Source organism: Hyalella azteca, unplaced genomic scaffold (assembly GCF_000764305.2).
Source record: "Hyalella azteca isolate HAZT.00-mixed unplaced genomic scaffold, Hazt_2.0.2 contig5640, whole genome shotgun sequence".
NCBI classification, from domain to species: Eukaryota; Metazoa; Arthropoda; class Malacostraca; order Amphipoda; family Hyalellidae; genus Hyalella; species Hyalella azteca.
The window spans coordinates 293,558-320,476 of NW_025935823.1; the positions used below are offsets into that span (position 1 = coordinate 293,558).

At 36.7% G+C, this 26,919-nt stretch overlaps 1 protein-coding gene across 1 annotated transcript; it reads left to right on the forward strand.

The window, feature by feature from the left end:
* The first annotated feature begins 168 nt into the window (after positions 1–168).
* Positions 169–26,788, forward strand: LOC108678823. The gene is made up of 7 exons (XM_018167313.1): positions 169–210; positions 14,110–14,317; positions 17,014–17,116; positions 21,369–21,441; positions 22,967–23,136; positions 24,464–24,594; positions 24,867–26,788. The coding sequence occupies exons 2-7, from the start codon at positions 14,112–14,114 to the stop codon at positions 24,871–24,873; spliced, it is 690 nt and encodes a 229-aa protein (XP_018022802.1). The 5' UTR covers positions 169–210; positions 14,110–14,111; the 3' UTR covers positions 24,874–26,788.
* The last annotated feature ends 131 nt before the right edge of the window (positions 26,789–26,919 follow it).

Consider the following 26,919-nt stretch of genomic DNA (forward strand, 5'->3'; position numbering starts at 1 on the left):
TCTCTTGCCTTAGATATCAGGAGTAATTTTTGAAAGCCTACTGTAGATATTTCATGTCCTTTTACAACATCTAAAAGGGAAGAATGTCACTTACTTTCTGCTCCAGGGCTATATTTTTCGTATAAATAAATATATGAACTTCCCACATTGATCTCTTTACAGACTCAAGTAGCCACAGGCAGACGTCCAAGTTCGGTCTAAGTTTGACAGGTCAGTGTAGTTAGTAACTTATTTCCTTTAATAATATTAATATTATTGTTATTTATATGACTATCAAAACTTATATAGACAATTATTTTATATTGGTAACCTATTATATTTAGCATGAGATAGATTTGAATTTTTATAAGCTATATATGTTTGATCATGTTCCAGAACTTGCTAGCGTTTCTTGAGATTAACTAGCAAAAAAAGCATTGAATTTTGAAGCTATCGGCTACATTATATTTTTTACAAACATTGAATGAGTAAATTGTTTAAAAACAATTGTATTAAAATTTTACATCCATATAATTTTGCGTTGAGTGAACTCAGTTTTTTTAACCAGTTCCGAAGTATTTAAAAAATTTGCATACCTACAGCAGTTTAATTTTGAACGAATAAAATTGGCTTATATTTATTTATTCGGCCGAAGCGCCCTTGCCTCATCCCAAGCATTAAAAAGCAATATTGAGCATTAAGCGGGACTAAGGTTATGGACGTCGTGGGTGCTGTAGGTGGGGGGCCTGCGTCACAGTTATGATCAAAAGCGCTGCTCAAATTTCCGCTCCTGAAACTAACGGTGATTGCCTCATAGCTCATCTGCCTCATGGCTCTTCAGCCTCAGACTCATAATGAACTGAAGTAGCATCGCTTTTAAGTTGCTATTTTATATAATAAATTAAAATTTGATTATATCGATAAAGTTAAAAAGTATCGGCATCGTGTGGCCATCTCAAACGATAAATTTAAATGTTATTATGGTAATATAGTGCGTGAAATTACATCGCCCCCACGCCGCCTTGTAGGGCCAATTTGAATATTATTAGCATGTACTCCCGCCAATAACAGAGAAGAATTCGGTCGCTACGTGTACTTAGACCGCTACGTGTACTTAAGCGAGTTTCGATTGTACGACCATATAAGGGCTTGTCGTGTTTGGCTGAGAAACGTGCACGATGAAAAATGAAAGTATAAAAACGATTTGCGCTAATCAATTATATATAAATTATAAAACATAAGGAATATATCAGAACAATTGAAAGAAAAATTAGGAAAATAGTGAAAAGCCATCAGCAAAATGATTAGACCTAAATATCGACGAAGAACTTTTCTTAGAAAAGAAGATGCGAATAAACATACAGTGAATGACGCACGGGATGAGGTTAGATGAGGCGTGATATAGAACTTCTGTGATTAACAGGGAATGGTTTCTTCTTTAAATGAACTCATGGTTATCAATAGCAAGAATACGGTAAAATAAAATTAATTGATTCTTTGATGAGAGACAGCTTGAACGCCTACCAACATGGGGGAGGAGACATCCTTGTGCGAGAAAATTTTTTTCTATAAAAGGCTTAATTTGAAATGATAGTGATCTGTTTAACACAAGTTTTTTGAATGATTAGGATGAAGGTATCATGCTGTGATTGAAGTCATAATTAGTTTCGTCAAAGTATTTCTAAATCCAAATTTCAACTGAACTGTGCATAATTATAAACCATAATTATTCCACAAGACCCTGCTTGAACTAAATTCCAACCATTTAATTTAAGCCCACAATATAAATTGGAGAGAATTCCAAACGAGCAGCAGCGCCATTACTTCAGCATCCAAAGCTAACAATGAACTGTTAGTTTATTGCATGGGAAGCTGCGAGTCATATAATGCAGAACGATTGCTTGTGAATACTTCACTTAATTACCTTAGTTGTGGAATTGTTATAGTAATTACCGTGCACTTGGTGCCGGGGGGCGAGAGAATGCAGATTACGTTGAATTAATAAACTGCAGGGACCACGTACTGCCGGCATCACAGTGATGGAGGACCTGTCGTGAAATATAACGGTGTAAATTGGAATTTGTATCCGACATGTATTTAATTAGGAAACTAGTTTAGTGGCATCCTGCAAAATCCTGTAAAAGCTACACTATATTAGTAATGATTCTATGATTATAGAAGAGGAAGAGTTTCCTATAGTTTTATTGTATCGAAATTAACTTCTGTAATCGAATCAAACAATATTTGTTCACATAGATTGGGTTCTTTCTTTAGAAAATTATTTATAAAATGCTCATATTATAGCTGTATCTTGTATGGCATCTAGCTGTGTTTTTCATACGAGGTTGAAGGGAGACACGGAGTTGAAGTTTTTGTATAGTGCGTATTAAGGAGCTTCAGCGAACACACATTTAATAACTGAAGGTGCTGTTTATTTCTTTACACAAATTCTTGGAAAACTTATGCTGAATTAAAGACTAGAGTTTATATGAAACATGTTTTTAAATAAATAGTTTAAGAATCACTTCCAAATAATAAATTTAAAATAACAAAAATTATTTAATATATTTTATCGCCCGAACTTAGCCGGGAGCTAAGAATGCGCTGCGAATTTATAAAAAGAATTTTAATTCTTTAAATATACCTACATGCGCAAGCAATGAGAAGCCATGAATTTTCAGAATTTCAATAGACACTCACAATAGTGAGCAGAAACTCATTCAAATGGTTACAATCAAAGCTATTTAGTTATTTGATTTCTCCAATCTGCGACTGGAATATTCGAGGTCAATAGATGCTAGACATTTTATTTTTCAATGCACAGGATATTTGTATTCCCATTCACAGGTACCGATGATTTTTGCGTCACTGGATATCAAAATTCTCGTATTTTCCAGGTTTGTACAGATCTTTTTTCACGGTATTTACCTTAATAAATATCGACAGGTTTCTTAGAGTCCACGACTAGCGACAAGGTTCTGAAAGCAAAAATTTAAATTCCTGCCCCGGTTCTTACGAGTCGCGTGAAGTTCGAAGCACTGATCAATTTTCTCTTCTAAGTCAATTCCATCGAAAAAGTATAATAACTTCTTCGTAAACAAAATGTCTTTGGGTGGAAGTTTAGCTTAAGAAAACGTTCGAATTTCCAAAGAAAAATTTGTTTTGGTTCAAAGACCTGTTCAAAATAAAAGAAGTAAATAAAGTAATTGGTATTGATTTACGTAAAAAAATGGACTGCAGTTAGATTTGCATTGTTACATGTTATTGCATAAGTATGTTAGAGCGTAGCAGGATATTTACTGTGAAACAAATATTGTAAATGCCCCGTATGCTAAATAGGGCACTAGCACTACGAAGTAGCACTACGCACTACAAGCCGTAGTGCCGTACTAGTGCGACATGGAACACTACGGTTGGCATGCTAAATGGGGCACTAGCACTATGAAGTAGCACTACGCACTACAAGCCATAGTGCGGCATAGAACACTACGGTTGGTATGCTAAATAGGGCCAAAAGCATAACGCGCACTACAAAAATCTGAAGTGTCCTACACACCGCACTTCGCGACGACACTACGGTATATCTCACCTTGTTTACTTCGTCAGCTATGGATCTGTTTGGCTTACAGCAAAGGCATCATCGCGTAAAAACTTCAGGAACTACATGCCATGAACATAAAAAAGTGTGCCGCTTCAGTGAACAACATGTTATTCTTGTGGCTGACATTTTCCTTGGCGAAACAGATGAACAGCGTAGAAGTAGAAAATACTTTTCTTGTTTTTGATGCCATGTTTTGAATTTTTTTTATGGAGTCATTTGAATTCTTCTGCAAGAACTTTCTATGCTTCTCTCTTTTGTTCGATGTCTTTGGGAAGCGTGGACTTTGAATATATGATGGGAAAGGTGCGCAGACGCATTGCGAATTTCAGCTCACCATCAAAATTTTCACTAGTACTATTATCATCACAATTAGACATTTTACACCAATCTTATGCAAAGAATGAGAATTACTCAGGGAATAATTAATTATTTGAGCACTAACTACCATTCTTCAATAGACTCATAGCGTAGTGCGGCACTATAAAGTACTCTAACAGCGAAGTAGCACTTCAAAGTCTTTCTGCATACGAATCAGTAGTGCGACACTAAGCGACACTAAACATTGTAGAGCTACTTCGAAGTGCTTAGTGTCTGTGACGTATTTAGCATACCAACAGGACACTTCGTAGTGCATAGTGCTACTTCGTAGTGCTAGTGCCCTATTTAGCATACGGGCCTATATGATTTTCTGACTCTTCTGAAAGTCAGTAGAAAAAATATTTTCAGTGAAAAAATGAAGAGAAAAAAGAAACAATGCTTCGAAATAATAATAACATTAAGGTAGCAATTCGTAAAGCCCCAAAGGCTGAATATTTTCTCGATATTCTTGTTCTGATCAGAATTTTCATGCATAAATTAGGTACTTCTGTCAGAGTCCGCAATTATTTGTGGTCTGATGAGATTCATTTTTAGGAACAAATTATCTGGATGGAAAAATTTGGATCAATTCACATAAAAAATTTCATGAATGTTGGAGAACATCGCTTTACATATCGCGATGGTCTCGAACCATGATTAGTACATAGAAAAAACGAATTTCTTCAAAATAATCAAAGAATTCATCACAAAGTTCATGTTATAGGTACGATGAGTTGACGTTCGAAGCGTGGCCACTGGACAGCTCGTTAAATTCGTTGCATAGCTAAATATTCGAGGCAAAATTCTTTTGTCTCCCTGGGTCGGTGTAAAAAAATCTGACATCAAAAGCTGTCTGGTTGGTTAATGAAAGGCCAGTTGATCCTCTGAAAAAATTATCATTCTATATTAATCAAAGAACTCTAATTATTACCTGGGGTGATCCGAAACCTCTCAAAATAATTGGAATAATTGTAAGCTGTAAAAGGATTCGAATAAATTACTAGAGGGTTTTCAATCTATGCAGAAATAGAGTAGTTGCTTGCGTCACTATTACATGAGAATCCTTTTTTCCGGATGACGTGTTGTGGCAGAGGACATTTCAAACATTCCTGACCTGACGTCATAGCATTTTAACAAAAGGAGTGCTCAGCAATTCAAGTCAGTTTTGAAATTTTGAATCTCCTCTCCACGCGATAGAATTAATTTGTTTCCGTGTTTACGTTCTAAGGTCATTTGAAGTTGTTTACAGTCCGTAATATTACACAGAAATTATCGTTTTTCCAACTATCATTATATCTTCCTAATAGTGATTATGATCTTGAAGCGTTCTCAACTCATAATAGTTCTCAACTATTTCTAGTCGTTAATTAGAACTCCAGTCAGTGTAATCTACAGCTTCTAAGCTTATTTTTAATTACGAGTTTACCTAAGGAACTGAGATGCAGTTTAAGATGTTCGAAGCTGGCATATATGATAAGATGTCCGAAGACGGACACATGCACAAACTGGTTGATCCTCTGCCAACTAAAAGTAACTCTAATTACCAAAAAGTTTTATATGGAAATAAATGAAGCCACGAATTAAGCAACCGTAGATAAATGGTTTTTATCTTTGACTACGGACGGTAGCTCTCGGTACCAGGTCAATACGAGCAGATTGTTTTGACAACGGTTAATTTATTGGTAGATAAATGAGCTAAAGCTTTGTCCAAGGATAGTAACCAAAGATACCGAACCTTTAGGTACGAATAGCACTGATTATTGTTGATGTATCCGGAGATAAAAGGTTTAACGCTTGGTCAGCGTACGGTAAAAAAAAAAGACCGTAAAACTAGCTACAAGGTGTTTAAGACGCTAGTTTAGAAGCTAGTCATAGCATTAACGAAGGTTAATGTATTCGGGAACAAACAGTTCGATCAATCTAAGTCCTCCGCAACGTTATATGTAGCTCTTTACTAATTGCCGGGCTCGTATTCCTTCGGACCGTAAATTTTATTTCTATTTGGAAACTGAAACTTGATGTTGGTGAGTAAAATGAAAAACAATAACACCTTTTATTATTTATAGCGTGTTTCAAAAAGATTTTATGAAAAACCGGTAGAAAAATTCGCAGTACAAATTTGTCTTTTCTTTTTAGATTAAAAAATTATTAAGATATAATTTACCAACTGAATAATTTCCATTAATGGTTTCGGTTTCATTTGGAAGGTTCCATTTATTTAGAATTATGCACGTTTGGTTAGAGATTCGCAATACGGTGCGAGATCCACGCGTTCAGTTTGAGAAACGCACATTCAGTTAGAGTTACGCACGCTCAGTTCACACGTTCAGTGCGAGAAACGTTTGTTCAGTTAGAGATACGCACGTTCAGTTAGAGATACGCATATTCAGTTAGAGATACGCACGTTCAGTTAAAGATACGCATATTCAGTTAGAGATACGCATATTCAGTTAGAGATACGCATATTCAGTAAGAGTTACGCACGTTCATTTCGAGTTGCGCACTTGAGACCTCGAACGTATTCATGTATAGCTCGGCGATGGCCTGAGTATATGCATAGCACCATGAATACTAATACAATGATCCGTCCTACGCTGCAGCTTGGACAAACTTGACGCATCCATAAGGGCCTTCGCTATTCCTAGCTCCCAGTAATCGTTTTCAAAACCTATTTGAAAAATTGCCTCAATTTCAAAAAACCTTTAAAAAATTCGAACGAATCGGCTGCCATCTGAATAGCAATTGTATGATTAACGAATATTTTTGAATGAGGTATTTCAAATCAGTAATAAACACCATAGTATTTTCTGGTTTGTGAGATTTCAAGCTCAGATTGAAGCTTCGAAAAAAACATAACCTTCCACCAATTTTTCTTTTTTACTCACAATTTATTTCTATCCTATGGCAGTCCTCTGAATTATTAACTCCGCTTATCTTTTATCTTCAATCGTTATGCTAAGGATAAAGATTACTGCAGCATATTATCTCTTATGATCCAATAAATTAAAAAAGTATAAAACAATTTACTAAATTATGAAACATTTTATTGGAAATGTTACCTAAAGGGTCTTCTAGATTTGCAGGTCTACAAGTTTGAACAAAAAATAATGTAAGAACATTAAAGCTAATAAAAATCACGTTCTATGTCATGCTTTCTCATATATTCTCTAGGCTCCTTTTGCAATTCATAAAAACTCGAATTCTTTCGTATATATAATTATTTTTAGTTTGTTCCAAATATAAATTTTTTATAAGTTTTTTCACGAATCAGGAAAACCTCATTTTCTCACGAAGTTCAAAAAAACATTCCAGGGAGCCGGAGCTTCTAAATTTGAACATCAATCTTGTTTGCTAAAAAGAGAGGCAAGGTAAATCTTTCACGCAACCATTCTCCGTAATGCGTTCAAAAACACCAAACAGATTAATTCTGCAAGCTGTAGACGAGCAAGAAGCAACACAGATATAAGGCCAGTACTAATGCAAATGCAAATAATTAAGCCAAATTATTATGCACAACGAAAGATAGTTTGTGGAAATGTTGTATCATTAAGTTTTTTTGTTCATTTTACAGACATTACGTCAAAATAGCGCTTCATGAAATATATCTGCGAGTGAAAAAAAATTAATTTGATTATGAATAGCTTTTAATTTAATTATTTACTTAAGATTCCAGTAAAATTAGCGTTCATGACGTATTTTAAAATCGTCAATGCGATCTTACGAATAACTTCAACAGTTACTTCGAAAAAACCTAGTGCAGGTGCAATATGTTCTCAAACAAATACATTATTTGCAAGGGAATTCTCAGCCTTTGGGAATTTCGAAGCAATTACTGTCGTACGCGAGAGCACAGTTTATTTTCCTGCTCAAGGATGATCAATAGCGCCGAAAGCAAGCCTGCTAATTAGCCTGGACAGCGACACTCAGATCTGCTACTCGGTAGGGAATGAGATCTTTCTACTCGTCAGGTCTCATAACACGAGGCAATGTATACGCAACAACTGAGTGTCGGTATGTGCAGTGCGCAACAACTGCTGAGTGTCGGTATGTGTAGAGCGCAACAACTGCTGAGTGTCGGTATGTGTAGTGCGCAACAACTGCTGAGTGGCGGTATATGTGTAGTGCGTAACAACTGCTGAATGTCGGTATGTGTAGTGCGCAACAACTGCTGAATATCGGTATGTGTAGTGCGCAGCAACTGCTGAGGGTCGGTATGTGTAGTGTGCAAGAACTGCTGAGTGTCGGTATGTGTAGTGCGCAACAACTGCTGAGTGTCGGTATGTGTAGTGCGCAACAACTGCTAGCGCAACAACTGCTGAGTGTTAGTATGTGTTGTGCGTAACAACTGCAGAGTGTCAGTATGTGTTGTGCGCAACAACTGCTGAGTGTCGGTATATCTTGTGCTGACTAAACTCGCAAGAGCTTCTAATTAAGTATCGTATAAGGAGGACACAATAACTGCTTATATAGTGTCGGTATATGTGATGAGCAAAGACTGCGGGATGTCGTGGTATGTAGTGAATAACGACTGCAGCATTAAGGAAATAAAAATTTCGTCTTGGAACTTGCCCTTCAGAGTAAGAAATTTCGTGAACTTTTTGTCGTTCCATTTTTTCGGCCCTGCGACGTCCCGGAAATCGAAAAGGATTTTTTTCACCGTGGGACCAACTCAGTCGCATGGAAGTCACCTGAGCCCTGCTGAGTCTCAACGAACGCGCAACGCATTGATTTTAATCCTATTTTGATAATTTTTCTTAAAGTCAATGGATTTTTATGTCACTTTTAATTTATTTTTAAAGCGTAAATAAACTCTTTTTTTTAGTTCGCCATTTGCGTGGGAAAAATCTTATGAGAGTTTATATTTATTAAATTAGGGCATCTACTTTAAATCTCTTGGAAGAACTGAAATTGGGACGTTACTCTTTTGGAACGTTACCGGCTATTCAGAAATGAATATTGAAATAAATAAAGAAAGGATGGAGTACACTTCCAAAGAACATATAGGTTTAAGCAAAATAGCCAAAGTCTTCCATGCGCTATTGAACCTGAACAAAGGTTAAATTTGAGATTCGTCCATCTTGTGTTCTAGATTCGTCCTTATTATGTTAATTATTAGTTGATGTACGTGTGTTGAACTTGTAGCGTATCAACTATTTTACAATATGTAATGTATGTTATTTGAAGTGGGTAATCGACAATGAACCCAAATCGGCAAAATTATTTTTCGAAAATCGAAGATTTTTTAATAGGAAACAAATAAATTCATTTCACACATTAATTTTCAGTCAGAGCAAATTTGAAATCATCAGATTGACATTCGGACAACGACAATAACTTTTATGTGTCTATCTTTCTAATCGCAATTTAATCAAGTGTTATTTGAAGTTTATAAATTAAACTCTGTCCTTCTCTTGTCTTGTTTACCTTTCGCTTTAGTGAAAACTTTTACTCGTTGAAATCCAATTTCGTATCGTGGCATTCGCTTTTGTGCTCGCTTGAGTTCTGGGAAAACTGGGTTCTGGGGCAAGGGTATTTGATAACAACTGTTTTTCTTACAGCAAAGCTCCAGGCAAAACGCTGTCGTTCCACCGGGTTTTGCGAAAACTTTTCTTTTCCTTGCTCTGGTATTACTTAAATTTCATTTGGATTTTCAAGTTTCCTCTGAATTGAATTTCGAACTTTCATGTTTCCTATAAATTTCCTCTGGACGAACGCGTTTAATTAACCTGTCTTATCTTCTGAAGTTTGCTTGAAGAAATCCAAGCCAAAGTTTGCCTGCACCACAGTACAAACGCTCTTCGAGGCCGCACCACCAATAGCCTTTATAAAGACGCTCAACTGAAAATACAAGACATCGTCTCAAGGTTCCTGAGCAGAATTGCACCAATCAATGAACCAGGTTCTCAACAAAGATTCGTGAATGGAGATTACCTGTAATATCGTATTCTAGTGCAGAGTAATTTAGGCATGAGTTTCAATATATTCAATGATTTTATCGCGGGCATTGAGCGAGTCTTGACACGGATAAGGATTCCAGAGAGGGGCACAAACTATTTCGTACTTGCAGTTTATATTTTCGGTCCTTTCATTATTGCATTGAAGTGGATGGATGATTTTCATTTGGCTAATATGATTTATTATTTTCATAAGACATTTATTTTACGAATGATTCGTTTTCATTTACGAGTTAAATTTCAAATAGAATATTTTTGCAGCTCCATTCATGATTTCCTCTTCAAATAATCAAATTTCCTTCATTTTTCTACGTACGTTATCAATATTTCCTGTTCCATATTCATCATGATATCTGCACATCTCAATTTACTTCACATTTACGTATATCTTATGATTACAATGTCTCTATCTCTATTTTAATTGTGAGTACAAGTCATTGAGGCAACATGAATGCCGGAATGCATTATGCTCAAGTAACATAGACACAGTAACATGTTGAACTCTTTGTTGCTTCTCATCTTGATCCTTTTCACGCCATATTTGATCACTTTTCACGCCGTATTTGATCACTTTTCACGCCTTATTTCAGGCATTTACACCTTACAACACCGTCTGATCACCGTCGTCAAAAGCCTCGTTTTCTCTTCCGTCTTCGAGTTTTCAAATGCCGGCGCCGACCATTCAAGGTTGGAAAACGAGGCGACATCGCGTGCGTGAGACGCCACCCAATCTCAGGCTTAAGAATTCCGCGTGTGTTCTTAGACTCAGAAATTTTTTTTGCCTTTCTGAGATTGTGTCGAATGTCCAGGAAATAATGCGATTAATAATCACTGAACGACGGCAATCGCCTTGCACTGTCCCGATTCAATGGACAAAAACGAACACCATTATTACATCACACGATGAACTTAACACAGGAAAACTACCTGACAGAAATTCCTGCCAGTTACGTGCTTTTGTCATCTGTAATTCCATATCAAGGTCAGATATTTTTAAATTTGATTTACAGTGGAAACTAGGAAATATGAAAGGTTTAATAACATTTCAATAGAGAGACGTTATTGTTTAAGAGAGCAAAGGAACTGGAAGATAGATGTTTTGACTAATAAATTGTATTCAGCTTCTTAAAAAAGATTCGTGTAACTAAAGTAACTGATGACTCGACAGAGGACTGTAGCACAAATATTTTTCCGAATAACACTGCACGACGCAAGAATTAACTTCATCGGCAATCCATTCAACTTTTTTTTTTAATTCAGTCAGGCTTTAGTTGTAGGTACAACACGCAAAATTGAGGGACCACAACTTCACAGTAGCGCATATCGTGCTCAGGATACTTGGAACTAAACATTGACTTAGAAATTTCCGTTCAATTCAAAACAGACAAATGCTTCAGAAGTATATTCGACTCGCAAAGAACTGGTACCATAAATATAGCGCCATACATATCATTAAAGTTATAATAGATTATTGAACATGCTTTCAGGGTCTTTTATTCAGTGCGGTCTTTTATTGGCTTCATTTTATTCAGTTGAGGAAGCTAATAATTTCTTGAACTATAACCCCCGTTTTTAGAAACTCGTAATTATCTATAATAAAGTATTTAACATATTTAGAATTTTTGGCACATCAACATGAAGCCTATTTCACCGGATGCCTTTTTTGGTATCAGGAAAAATTTTTGAGAATTTATATATGAGTAGTATTTAAGATTTTTTCTTAAGAATCCCTGGCAAAGACTGAAATATTTTCACGGTAATTACGAATTTTATTTTTCCGATTTGTTTGATTCTTTCGATTTTAAGCTTTGATGATGGAAATTTCTTTCGATTTACATAGAAAAATAAGGAACTAATGGCAACACATGAAAATGGTAAATACGATACAATATATTATTTTCTTTTATCCACACGCGCGGAGCATTATTAAAAAAATATAAGTTTAATATTATTCGTCAAGCATGCACATTGTATAATTTTTAATTTTTTATTTCTTCCTTCTTCTGTTTATTCATTGCCAGATTGTGCACGTGGTTGAGGCCGAGCAGATGCGTCGGATACGAAGTGGCAATACAAAGGCTTATTTGATTACCTTCCATTAGGCTTTGTCATGGGCATTAGTACCTCTCTTTATAAGTACTTTTCTGCCGCCCCTGACTCAACATGAATACGCGTTCAATACACATATCATAAATCTTGTACATGAAGCCTGAATTTTAGCCCGCTGATTACATTTAATCGAAAGAAAAAGTAATACTGTGTACTGATTCATGGTAAATGCGGGGGCTGAAAAGGCATATAAATTTTGCCAGCTGAAGATTTATTTTAAATTTGATCAATTGAATCATCAAAAAATGAATAATGATGGTCTTACCTTAGTTGTTCCGGTGTTGTAAATGCAATATTTTCATTGACGCTGAGATGAAATGAATAGTTTCTCATGCCTATGATGAGAACAATTGAGACTTTTTTATTACATTTTTTGCGTATGTAAAGGTCCTACAATTCAATGTTACGATGGAAATTTATCCAGATTTACATAGGAAAATAAAGAACTAATGGCCACACATGAATATGGAGGAGACGGTACAACATATTATTGTCTTCTTTCCGCACGCGCGGTGCATTATAAAAAAAATATAGGTTTAATTCGTCAAGCATGTAAATTGTACAAGCATAGCTGGAGGGAAATCCTGTACGGGCTTTTAAATTGGATAAAAAATTCTCTCTGATTGGTACAGTTGCGACCAGACTTTATATATTCAAATTTAAAAACTACACTAGCCATTTTGAAATGATTGAAGTCAAACCCGCTTGGCTTCTGAGCCATGCGGGCTTGACTTCAATCGACAGGGGATGCGACAGGAAATTCCATTCAATGTACGGAAGACGTTACGTTTATTATTTTACAATGAAATCTGATCTATCCTCTTTTGGCAATCCCGATGCTGTAAAGTATTACTGAAGCCAAGACACGTTCGCTCGAAGTATGAAGATTTACTAAGTGAGTTGAATCTTGAAAATTCGCTTAGATAATAACTCAAACATTTGCATTAGCATTTAGTTTTTAACACGTTTTTCTTAGCTTAGCTTCGCGTTTGTTTGTTTGTTTGTTTGTTTGTTTGTTTGTTTGTTTGTTGTTAACATTGACAACGAAAATTATCCCACTTCTGATTGCTCTAGAGATCTGAAATTCGGCATGCAGGCTATTTTTGCCTAACAATTTCAGATACAATCATAAAAACTAGTAATTAGAGACCGAAATTAGTTTAATTGAGTAAAGTATATATATAGTATATATATAGTATGATTTTTAGTCCACAAGAAAAACGTGTTTTTTTTTAAAAAAAATTTTTAAATATTTTATTATATAATCAACATAAAAATAAATTATGAGGCTAAAATTTTTCGGAAAATATGTGAGAACCATAATTTTCGTACTGAAGTTTTTTCTTCTTACGTTCATGCTAAGTGAAATAAAATAACCTCCACAAGCTCGCTCAACCATAACAACTATCAATATCCAATTTCAAATGATTTAAACTGAACTAAAACTAAAATTTTCAACTGTCCATAGCACTCACAAAAAAATATTTACGCATATTTTGGAAAAACCTTCATCGATAGCCGAAGGCACTGATTGATGGAATTCCAGCGAAAATCTACGGTTTTCCCAACATGCATTTGATTAACTTTTAGTAGAAGATGTTGTCACTTATAAATATTCCAGAAGTTATTTTACTTCTCAGATTTCATATGAATTCTTCTTGATGAATTTAAGTAAATTTCCACAATAGTTAAGTTAGAGTGAGATGTGTTATAACATACAAAACATACAATGCCATAGCCATTCAGATAAATTGTCGACATTTCAAACTGAGCTAATATAAATAATCGTTTTACTCGTAAATCATAAACGTTATCAAATGTTCACGACCTTCAACCATAAGCTAATGCAATATCATTGATTAAATTTCTAATATGATATCAAATGCTCACTGCATTCAATCATAAACAGTAAACTATTATTACGATTTAAATTGCCAATGCAATTTTTGTACGTGCAGTGATGGTGCAGAACTGGGTGACTGTTGTGGTGCTGTTGCTGGTAGTAGGTGAAGGGGTGCTAAGTAGCACCCTTTTAAATTGCCAATGTAATTTTTGTACGTGCAGTGATGGTGCAGAACTGGGTAGTCAATGCAATTTTTGTACGTGCAGTGATGGTGCAGAACTGGGTGACTGCTGTGGTGCTGTTGCTGGCAGTAGGTGAAGGAGTGCTAAGTAGCACCCTGCCACTAGCCAATCAGGAGCCACAGCTCCGCTACCCCAGTCCCGCGCTGCTCAGGCAAGCCCCGGCGTGGACCTCCTATAATGAAGACACCGGCGCTCCCCTAGCTGACTACACTCCGTCAGACCTGCAGCGCAGGTTGTAGAGAGATATAATAATCTCTGTGGTAATCGATAAATTATATGTAGTTGTTTTAAGCCAGTGGTTCCCAAACTTTTTCAGGCTGGCGCCCCCTTTGGCTCCCTAGTAAACTTCTAGCGCCCCCCAAAGTATATATATAAAAACTTACGCATCTTTCTTGAAATTTAGTACTCTGCAATTTTAAAAGATAAAGGTTAAACACAAATGTGTATTTCACAAAAAGAACCCCATTTAGTGAAGCAATAGGTTTTTCAGCTGTTTTAACTGTTTCAGCACTAGAACCCTTGGACGTCTCGGGCGAATTTACGGCCTGACTCGTAGCCAGTCGCACAACCAATCTCCAAATTCAATTATCAAGTAATATCTCCCAAACTAATGAACGCAGCTCTATGAAAATTGGAATACGTATTCATCATAACCTAACGGTGATGTTTAGCTCCTAATTTTTTTTTTAAGTTCCACCATTCATGAGTTACGCGTATATTGTGAAACAGGCCGAAATTCGCAGTGATCAAAAAATTTTTTCCAAACTATTGAACAGATTTGAGCGAAATTTTTAATATGCATTCCTAACTACCAAACGGTGATTTTTTTAGCTTATAATTTTTTTATTTTGACTTCGTTTGCGAGTTTTTTTTTTATTTACCGTCATTCTTGATTTCACACTTCCTTATATTTGGCCCGTATCGCCGGGTAATTTGTCGCTTAAATTCGCGGCGATCAAGAAATTTCTTCTAAACTACAGAACAGATTTCAACGAAACTTTGTATATAAATACCTAACCTCTCAACGGTGATGTCTAGCTCGTGACAATTTTTCTATTTTGCTTTCGTTCGCGAGTTATACAGATATAGGCGGAACGACCGGCTTTTCTACCGGCCGGTTTAACCAAGATCGAGCCTTGTACGTACAGCCGTATAACTCGCAAACGAAGGCAAAACGAATAAATTGTAAACATCACCGTTGCTGAGGTTAGGTATTTAAATAGGTACTAAGTTTCATTCAAATCTGTTTCAAAAGAATTTCTTGATTAATGCAAATTTAAGCACGTATTGCTGTTTGAACCACGGATGAAGGTGAAAAGAAAAAAAAAATCTCGCGAACGAAGGCACAATTGAAAAAATTTTCACGAGCTGAACTTAACCATTAGGTAGTTACGACTGCAAATTAAAAATTTCGTTCGAATCTGTTCAGTAGTTTGGATGAAATTATTTGATCACTGTGAATTTCGGCCCGTTTGCCATATAACTATGGCAAAAACAAACGATGGCAAAATTCAAACAATTTAAACATCGTTAGATACTAATAATACGAGTACCAAGTTTCATCGAGTTAAGTTCATTAGTTTGAGAGACATTCCTTGATCAATAAATTTTGGAATTGGCCGTGAGACCGGCCGCGAGTCCGGCCGTTAATTTGTCCAATACGTAAACCCAGGAGAGGTTAAAAAACAGATCTGGGTGAAAAAACCATCGCTGGGAGTCAGGTGCTGCACGTGTTGTGTACAAATCGTCAAACAATGTTCGCACTTCTGACATTGACTTTGGACTATCGCCCCCCTATCGCCCCCCTACCGTCCTCTTCTTTCTTACCGCCCCCCAAAATCTTTCCACCGCCCCTAGGGGGGCGATATCGCCCACTTTGGGAACCACTGTTTTAAGCGCATTTTCTCATTTATGGAAAAAATGCCCCATTGTGCTCGTCATGTCCGTCCGTCTGTCCGTCTGTCTGTCCGTCCGTGACTTCACGTTTTCGTCGACGAGAAATGCACTCTCTGTCACTCACTGCAGTAAGTACTGAGTTAATTTTTTTGTGTTTATAATTGTAATGTTAATTATTATCGTTAGAATTTATAGGTTTTTCTCAAGTCATAAGTTGAAGACAAGTCAAAAAGGTAATTCGTAGTAATATTTTCATTTCGAGTGCCTGTAAAGGAAATTAATTGTAACTTCATAGATAAAGGATTGATTTCTTGCCATAGTTTAGATCCAAATCTTTACGGCTAAGACAGAAGTATTTCTTCAACAATAATCACTAATTTCCATAACCTTTAGCACTAATACGAAACGAAAATGATAAAATTAATTAATACATTACACTTCTACCAATTTAAACCTGGCACTACATTAAATACAGATTTCATTGCTCCAAACTTCCCGCTTCGGGTTTGGCGGCCAACAAAACTTCTGGGGCATCGGAGGGTCCCAAAAAGCAGTCCCTAATTGAGCGAGCAGGACAAGCAACAAATATTTTTTTGACCATTGCATAATATTTTTTTTTGTACTTGTTGCCACTATTATGTTCATACTCGTCACCTATTACGCCTGCAAATCTTTTTTATAGCTTGTATAGGCCTTTCACCTGGAAGCATTTATTTCTAAATAGCATGTTTATTTTTCTCTTTCTATTGAGTCGTGCTGTGTTGCTTCTGTGTGTGAAAGAATAACGAATAAAGAACGAATAAAGAATAAATAAATTAAGCAATTTATTTCTGTCAAACAAAGTTTCAATGAATTATTTCTACATTGTCTTTAATAAAACGATCCTACTTCGGCAGTTGTTACGCAGAGAAATGTTTACAAATCCTTCATAAATTTTCAGAATCAGTTTCCCTGTGTTGGAATCTTTCGTCAAGTTTTTAATGGTATGAGTATTCTGGTCTCAGATCATTATTATCATTCATGTTTTTACAGCTCGTCAGGATCCAGCTCAGACTCTCATCCAGAAGACAGCAGCGACGACAGGCAGGAGGAGATGGCATTCCTGGACAGATACCTTAACTCTAAACCCAGCCCCGTGAGTAATTTTCTTAAGAATATATTAAAAGACGTGATGGTAGTGAATTTACTTTATTTCGTCGAATATTTTAAATTCGGCCCTGCGTGTAATTTTCTCAAGAACATTTATAGACTGTGATAGTAATGAGTTTAGGGAGATGGGACATGTATCGGTCAAGTTATACACAGAGCTGAGCCTTCAATACTTATATACTTTAATCATTGCGATCATTGTTGCTAATCGATCTTAACTAATTGATTAGGGCCTTATAGCGGAAGTCAATTATAGTTGGCAACGAGTTTATCCATTAACAGTAGAAATATTGGCTGTTTTCAGTGCCATTCCTAGGTCTAAAAATTGGAACTGGCAGACAAATATTAAAGAAACACTGTAATGAGTGATCTATTAATCTATTAAAAAGACTCTCAAATAACGAACCAGTGAATTGTAAACTTTAACTGTGATATAATATTGGAATAACTTTAGATTCCTTTGCCTTCATAAAAATGTTCTGGTTGACTGCAAAAAAATGCAAAACACAATTATGGTCTCTGCTGTCTTGTGGTTTGATCTGAATGCTGCATAAAGCACCGCAAACATAATGAAGAATAAATATGCGCTGAACTATAAGCATGATTGTTGCGTGCTAAAATTGTAACCATTTTTAATGGAGTTAATCGTCATGTTCATTAATCAATTGGTAAGATTCAAAATGTTCAGAAAACAAGCTTTCAACGTAAAATAGTGAACGCAAGCAGTCTGATAGATGTTAGCCTCGGTTTTGTCGCACGAATTGAACTGAAACTTCCTGACTATCATTCCAGGGAGCATCTTCGAACATTTAAAGTTCTTTGTTCTATCAATTTCATTAAAAATTAAAGTCTTCACTTCTATGTTCTTTGGAACATCCAAAGCTTGATCGGCACCACGAGCTTTTGAATAAGATTCTTCATCAGCGAGAGAGCCGCGCGATTGCGCCAGCACTCAACAGCGCCGCTATGAGACTTGCAGACGACAGTCAATCTCAAAAGAACCACGCCATGCAATTGGATTCCAATGCAAGTGAAACAACTGCAATTCACAATGAAGAATATATGTCCATTAACCTAACGAGCTTCAATGCTATCAATTCGTGGCGCATTCAAGGTTAAGTGCTGATTCTTACGTGATATATACGCAGGCAACGACAAGCAGTTTATCGTAACCCGTACTCACATTCCCACATTCCCTTCTTACACCTTCTCGAGAAAGTGGTTCGATAAGTGTCTCATATTTTCCGAATTTCCAGAAACATTCCAATTATCAGAAATCGCTTTTCCTTATGTTCCCTGAACACTAAAATAACCTCCCACTTTATTACTCAGTTCGACGCCTTGCATTTGTCTTTAAACGGCCCGGCTATCTCGATAATTGCCTAATTTCCCCCACACGGCACCGCACGAGAAACTTTCTGCCTCTCACCGAGCGTGAAGGCCTAGCCTGTCAAATTGCAAGATCAAAGTCAAAAAGATTGCTCGGACTTTACCATGGTTCTATTTGACTAGAATCCAACGCGCCATAAAATACTGAACTCGTAAAATGTGGAAGGCGCAAGTGCCATCTATCTGGAATGTCATATAAAAACCGACCAGGTTTTCGTAGAATGTTGTAAAGTTTCCGGAAAGTTGCATGTTCACGCATCCCAGCATAATGAGACAGGGGGAGTTTTCTTGACATGAGTTCATTTAACAGCATTATTGGTAAATTAAAAGTACGCCTAAAATTTTTTAAAATTTAAAATGCCTCTAAAAATTTTTAGAAGTCTTTTGACGTTAATCTTGATGCAATTTTCGAACATTAATTCAATATAGTTTCAGAGAGCAGGCATGAAAGTTTTTTAGTTTATATTGCAATAAATTGCCTAGAAATCTAGTTGACACGCAGCAACGAATCTTTTCCTGCGCCAACTCAGAATTTAAATGAGAGGAATTCTGGATTGTAACTTGCAAAGTCGTCGCTCCGGTCCCCTTGCTGACATCAAAAATATGACGCTAGGAGAAAAATTTAATTTTGACTGGCATTTTTGAGTTCTTCAAGAAAACGTCCGGAAATTTTCTTCTATACAAGAAAAATGCTGAGAATAATGTTTCACTTAATTTGGTGCGAGCCCAGTTTTTAGGTAATAGTAATTAATTCTTGTTAATATAAATGGTAATATTGTTAGTTTTTAATGATAGTCATTAATTTGTTTACTAGCAATGAAAATAAGATTGGACGAAAAGTAATTAGATAATCAATCTGGATATTGTACATTCAATGTCATCAGCACGGAGCTTGACTGAAAAACTTAAGGTTAGAAATTTTTTATTAATGTGCATCACAGTCATGTGAAGAAATTGGATCAATCGTCAAAGATAGGTTCACGCATAATATTATTCACCCAGTGAGCATAAATCAATTTCAAAATTGGAATTCGGCCGCATCCCCAAGTCATTCAGGATGGACCGATGACGGCAGTATTTACTTGGCTGCAACGCTGCATGTACTGAACTGGAAACAAGCAAGCGTTGCAATTATGCAGCTTCAAGCTAGCCCTGGTTAAAGTCATCGGCGTATCATCGACGTATCATCGGCGAACGATCATCGGCCTTTCGTAGACCAACGTCATGTAACCGAACATTTTAACTGAGTGTAACCCGCCGCTGATTCATGCGGACTCGGATTCATCAAATACGTTCGATTTTGCCTAATTGATTTGAGATCAATCAAGAAAGTTCATCATGGAGTTCTATTTGTGAAGGCGAAGAGCACTTGGTGGTTGTCGAGAGCGGTTTGCATTGCGATGGAAAATCAGAGATCTGGACGCAACCGAACCTATGCATGGTTTCTCATCCAGCTTTTAGAAATTTCCCCATATAGGGCAAGTAATCGAAAAACAACATTCGATAACCTTCTGGAAATTTCCCTATTTAGGGTAATCGATCGTAAAATATCTTTCGAGTAAACTCTGGAAATTTCCTTATACAGGGCGACTAGCCAGGGGTAACACATCTTTCGACTAGCCTCTTTAAATTTCCCAATTTAGGGCAAGCGATCGCAAACATCTTTCGACAAAACTCAGAAAATTTCCCGATTTAGGGCAAGTGACCGCACTACATCGCTCGATGAGCCTCTGAAAATTGCTCTTAATTAAGTAAATGATCCTACTTCACAAAATGAAGTAGGAGCCATCATTTGCCTCTACTTTGGACAACTGATGGCTCCTAACAATGAAATCAACATTTGATTACGCAATACCATGACATGACCTCAATTATGGCAACATTTTCGTTGCTTTGCCACTTACTCTGAGAAGAAGTGTCTGTAAAAATTTCATAGATAAAATAAAACGAAATATAATTAAACCTCAACAGAAAATATTTCCCACTCAATTTAAAAAAAAATAAATTGCCCTAAACCCCTTTTGTAAACAGTTTTATTGATGTTTAATTTAATCAATCTCCTTCGATGCAAAAATGTTCACTGGACTTCAGAACATAGAGTGAGCAATTACAAGCTTTCCCGACCTTTCCCTCTTTCCATAACTGAAAGCCGATGGTCTCGGAGCGTCATAAAGGGTCCGATGAAACTTCACGTCTGTAGTAATATCAATTTTAATCCTGAATTTATTGTCCAGGCAGTTTTTGATTTCTTAAAAAAAAAACGCACAAAAAACTCGTAGGTGAAGAAACCAGGCAATTGGAGCCGAGTCCAGGAGGAGTTTTGAAACGTACAATGAAACGCGTCGATTTCCTCGTAGAATTTCAACTCAGGATTGTTTATGATGAACCTCCACAGATGAACCTCCATTAACATGACATTTTAACTAACTCAGCGATTATAGAAATACAGCCAGCCATTGAGTTAAGATAAATCTATTTAAATTTTCGAAATTTAAAACAACAGAAGTCGAAAACTTTAATTGCAGTTAGAGATTCTTTGACAGACTTTTCTAAAGAAGAAATGAATGATGCTTTGTGAATGGAGTCTTCATACAAAATGGCAATTTAAAGCTACACTTTATTGCTTGTCAGTATTCCTATATACTGAATCTATACTGTATACTGTAGTATTCCTATACTGGTCAATCGTCAGCGGACCAACAATTTTTTTTTGCTAAAGCCCCAAAGAATCACATGTGCAGACTTTTAACAACGGTCTTAAATGTGTTCATTGAATTTGATAAGTAATTCATGTAACGACTATGATTATGATAATAATTTAATGCTCATTTGTTATGTTCCTGTTACAGCTGCGGGAAAGCGATTACGTGAACGTCCTCAACGCGCTAGCTGCGTCAGGCGAAGGCAGCGATTCTCTTCAAGGTAGTTGAACTTTTCGGTTGTTGAACGTCGTACAACTTACGATCATCGTAGAACTTAAGACTATCGTAGAACCTATTATCATGGTAGAACGTACGACTATCTTAGAAATTAAGACCATCGTATAGCTTATGTTACGACCATCGTATAGCTAACAACCATCGCAGAACTTACCACCATTATAGTACTAACGACCATCTTAGAACTTGCTATCAAAGTAGAACGTACGACTATCGTGAAACTTACGACCATCTTAGAACTTGCGATCAAAATGGAACGTACGACTGTCGTAGAACTTTCGATCATCGTTGAACTTACGACCATCGCTGAACTTACGTCCATCGTAGAACTTACGACCATCGTTGAACTTACGACCATCTTACGACTTGCGATCAAAGTAGGACGTACGACTGTCACAGAAATTACGTCCATCGTAGAACTTACGACCATCGTTGAACTTACGACCATCTTACGACTTGCGATCAAAGTAGGGCGTACGACTGTCACAGAAATTACGTCCATCGTAGAACTCACGACCATCGTTGAACGTACGACCATCTTACGACTTGAGATCAATGTAGGACGGCCGACTGTCACAGAACTTACGACCATTGCAGAACTTACCATCATTGTATAATGTACGATCATCGTAGAACTTAGGATTATGGTAGAACTAACTTTTAACATTGTAGATTACATCCGATTTGACAGGAATAATGTATACGATACAACAGAAATGATGTGCACGATTCGACAAAAATGATGTAGTAAACGATTCAACAAGAACGATGTACAATATTCAAGAGCAATGATGTATCCGATTCAAATGAATGATCCATGTAAACAATTCCACAAGAAAGATGTACACGATTCAACAGGAATGATGAACACGATTCAGCAGAAATGAACTCCGTGCAAGCTAATCGAATCCAGTGTAATATTATATTCAACCCCGTGAAAGATTTGTGCAGAAATTACTGGTCCATTTCTATGTAAGTTTAATGCAATATCAGAGAGAAACTTTTATTAATAATTTTATCAGTGCTTTATACCTATTCTACTTGCCTATCCCTATATTCATGCCCACGGCCTTTTTAATCGTGCAGCCAATTTGAGAGGGAAAAATTTGGAGACTTGGACTTGATCGGACATTTCTTTTCCTGTGACACCAAAACTTGCTCGAATAACTTGATGAAATGAACACAGAATGAACATATAAACATGTTGAAGTCTTTTTTGGCATAGTTAGTAGTGTCATTCATAAATTGGCCGTCACGTACGTGTGAAAACGACGCATCTCGGTTAATTTGTAATTAGATGCAATATAAGATAAACACGAATACTTCACCTGAGATTTTGTTTAAATGTTTTCTATAAATTATTTAAATTAAATTAATCATTTGTTTATTTTTCAGCAGGTGCGTGAGTGCAGCAACAAAACAATTCGAAACATTACTAATCATTAAAGAAATACTCATAAGCATGAATTCATTTCTATGATTTATTATACAGAATTTCTATGTGTCAGGTGCGGACGTTGCTTTATACAAGCGGGCAGGATCGCTCAGTGTGGGGGGCGCCGCCACCAACAGTCTTGTGGGGGCCAGCGCCCCCAGCAGGAGTTTGTTAATGGGCAAAGGGCCCGGCATGCGGGGCCAGGGGCGCGGGCTTTCTCTCTCCATTGACGCCTCCATGCAGGTCTGTCGTTCGCCATCGCTTTGAACTCACTCGGAAAAAAAGAATTATTTATTTTGTCGAAATAGTTATACGTTCATTATGAGTAGCAGGATGCCTCAAAAGTGTCAGTTGCCTCAAACAAGGGCAAGAAGTGCATCGCCATTTGGACAAATATCTTTAGTTTCTCTGAGTTATCTATCTCTTCACTCACTGAAATGAGTGAGTCTTGTCCATGTATTTTTTTGCCCTCGTTTGTATCATCATAACCCAGTTTTGCCTGGAAAATGGGGGTACCAGTATAACGTATAGGAAGTGTGCCACCATTTTGACAACATGATACATTACTTTTCCTCAGCAGACATGAATCAAAGCTTTATATTATCGACTATACAAGTGTTTGATTTATATTGGTAACCTCGAACACTCAGACGTATTTTTTCTAGTTTCGAAAGTTTAATTAACGACCGTTGATGAATATTAAACCCGCTACGAGTACCTGGGCCACTGCGTGAACTTAAAGTTGATACGCATACTTGGGCCGTTACTATAAGTGTAGTTAGGCAGAAGTTCTTCATTTATACAGGTTTGATTGAAAACCAGAGCGTACTTTTTTTTAACAATTTTCTTATTGTTTTTTTTTTCTACGAGCCGAACGAAATTTCTTGCAGGTGATTGGAGATCAAAAAGGGGATTACCAAATGACATATATATGGATTACCAAAGCGGATTACCAAAGTTCTATATATACTATATAATATATATAGAACGACTATAATAATATAATAACTCTTCACTTGCTTGATGATGAATTTTGATATATTCGATATATTCCAGTAAAATGTCATTTGGTGATCTGCTTTTTGATCTCCAAGCACCTGCAAGAAATTTCATTCGGCTCATAAAAAAAACAATAAGAAAATTGTTAATATAAAATACGCTCTGGTCTTCAATCAAACCTGTATAAATTAGGCCGTTACGTGTACTTAGGCTGCTCAGTGTTCTGAAAGTTGCTACGTATATTCAGGCCGTTACGTGTACTTAGGCTGCTCAGTGTTCTTAAAGTTGCTACGTATACTTAGGCCGTTACTTGTACTTAGGCCGCCTAGTGTTCTTAAAGTTGCTACGTATATTCAGGCCGTTACGTGTACTTAGGCTGCTAAGTGTTCTTAAAGTTGCTACGTATATTCAGGGTGTTACGTGTACTTAGGCTGCTAAGTGTTCTTAAAGTTGCTACGTATACTTAGCCCGTTACTTGTACTTAGGCCGCTACATGTACTTGGGCCGTTGCGTGTATATAGGCCGCTACGTATACTCGAGCAAGTTTTGACAGTACCTCCCTGGACCACAGGTGCTACGCCAAGCTCTGCTGTTCAAGAGCGCCCTGCTGCGGCAGCGCCAGCAGTTGTCCAGAGCGCGTCAGAACCAAGAGTTCCTTCAGACCATCGGCAAGAGAAGCGTGCGCTCCCCTAAAATTAACATGTGGGGACAGTATATTGGCTTGGAAATTGTTCGTGAGAGAATTTATATGTTTAAGTCAATGATTGAAAATTAATTTAACTCATAATATTGATTAATATTGCTTTACTAGTTCTTGCGAATTCCAATCTATTTCTTTGACATTCTACTGTAATTCTGCACAGAATGGCATGGATTGATATTTTTTCTTGTTGGTTGATAACTTATAATCCCACTTAAAGTCCTAATCACTAATGTTAGTGCCCATACTAAAACTTAGGTTGTTTAATTTCCAGCTACTGAACTCCGATCCGCGGAAACATGCGTGCAAGAGGCGTTCGGTGCTGTGGTCTCAACATGGACGCTCTGGGACGTCGTAATCCCCAGCAGCCTCTGAACAGACTCCCCCAACCTTCCTCAAGTAACGTCGCGGGCCCTGGCGAGATACCAGTTATTATGTCGGGCACGCAACCGCTCCAAAGGCAGCCAAATTATTTATTTCGAGATTTATAGTAGATTTTAAAATCTCAGCGAATTTCTCAGAGAGTAAAATCATATATAAAAATATATTAGTTTGTTAAGGAAGCAAATTAAATTAATGTCGTAAATTCCTAGTGCTCATGATGCAGGATTATTATCGATCGGAAAATAATTTTTTAAATAAAATATTCGAGTATTTTGCAATGGTATTGAGAGCATCCAGGCATGACGAAGTTGCTGCATCAGCCGGCGCTAAGCCTCTACGATATGAAAAATTAAAACAGAATCAGCATAGCGTGCCCCTGATCTCCTTCATTTTTACTTTAATTCAAATGTTTCTTTAGTGCATTTTTGTAGAAAAATTCAGCCATTAATACCGTTTCTATCATTCCTGGTCTCATCAATGTAGTTAATTCAGTTGAGATAATTTTGATCTAGTTAAGTACCTACTTTGACTTTGTTGGTATCACGTATAAAGAGAAGTGTACACCATTTTGTGAATCATTAAAGTACGCCATTTTGTTCAACAACGTTCAATAGCCGTGAACTATCTACGTCTTTCTGAAATAACTCTGTGGTAAGCTTTCTCTGCTTGTTACGCATAGAAAACTTGCATTGGTTTCTTAATTCTTATCAAACGGAGAGACAAATGTAACCTTACTTCAGTGTCTATATGTAAGCTTGATGCTCCTCTGTAGGCTCGAGTACGAAACCTTAACTCAAAACAAACACCAATTGTCAACATTTACTGAAGAGGAACCAACGTTGATGTTATCTCATCAGCTAACACAATTATACTATATATTACAATCTATGATTTTAAACCTCATAAAAACATGCATGCAAATAAGCTAAAAAAATCGAAATGCAGCTAAAAAGTAACAAAAATCAAACTATATAAAATCAATTTGTGATGCTGGGTATGATTTGTTTCGCAATTAGAATTAAGTGGTTACTGTATTCATGGTCTGTAATTTTGTCCATTATTGTTCATGAAATTTCGAGCTAGCTTATAATATTAAAACTATTTAGGCACATTTTCGGATATATGTACTGATGAGGCATAGTTGTTCGTTTTCGGAAAAATGTTCTAATTGGGTAGTTGCTGGTTTAATCAGTTTTTAATTTTTTATTCATTATGGAACAAGCCTATCGCAGATCCGGCCTCGTATCATGGAAACTGGCCCAGTCAGTTGGTCCCATGAGATCAAGTCTAGTCTGATGGTCCCATAAGAACAAGTCTGGTCAGATGATCTTTTAAGATTTGGTCTGGTCAGATGGTCCCACTAGATCAAGTCTAGTCAGATAGTCCCTGGAGATTCAGTCTAGGCAGATGGTCCTATATGAGATTCAGTCTAGTCAGATGGTCCCTGGAGATTCAGTCTAGTCAGATGGTCCTATGAGATTCAGTCTAGTCAGATGGTCCCATAAGATCAAGTCTCAATCTCTAATCAAATCAGGTCCACGAGTAACGAACGTAGCAGTTTGAGTCTCCTACTATTGATTACTCCTATGCACATATGTCACTAATGCGCAGTGAACAATTGGCCGAATAATTACGTTCAGCAGCAATTCGTTACGCGTACAGTAGAACTTTGTAACCGCTCGCCGAAACGTTTCTGAGGAGCTTTCGGACCCTATGCTCACCTTACATCCTTCAGGACTGGAATTAATCAACCCATTACCGCTCTATTAATATAATGGGCAGTACTCCTGTAACAATAAACATCCTATGCTCCTTGCGGACTTATTATTCCTAAACGTCAAGACATTGGTGATAATTATAAAATGGTAGTGTTTATAGATTATTGCATCAAACTATAAATTTTCCATTTAACTACCGATAATAAATGCCTATAATAAATGCCT

Bases quoted from the DNA above. Each gene is read 5' to 3' on its own strand.
- LOC108678823 (XM_018167313.1), top strand. From the start codon at position 14,112: ATGGTGCAGAACTGGGTGACTGCTGTGGTGCTGTTGCTGGCAGTAGGT. The intron at 17,117-21,368 runs GTGAGTAATTTT...TTCCTGTTACAG, and splicing joins TTAACTCTAAACCCAGCCCC to CTGCGGGAAAGCGATTACGT. The intron at 23,137-24,463 runs GTCTGTCGTTCG...CCTGGACCACAG, and splicing joins CCATTGACGCCTCCATGCAG to GTGCTACGCCAAGCTCTGCT.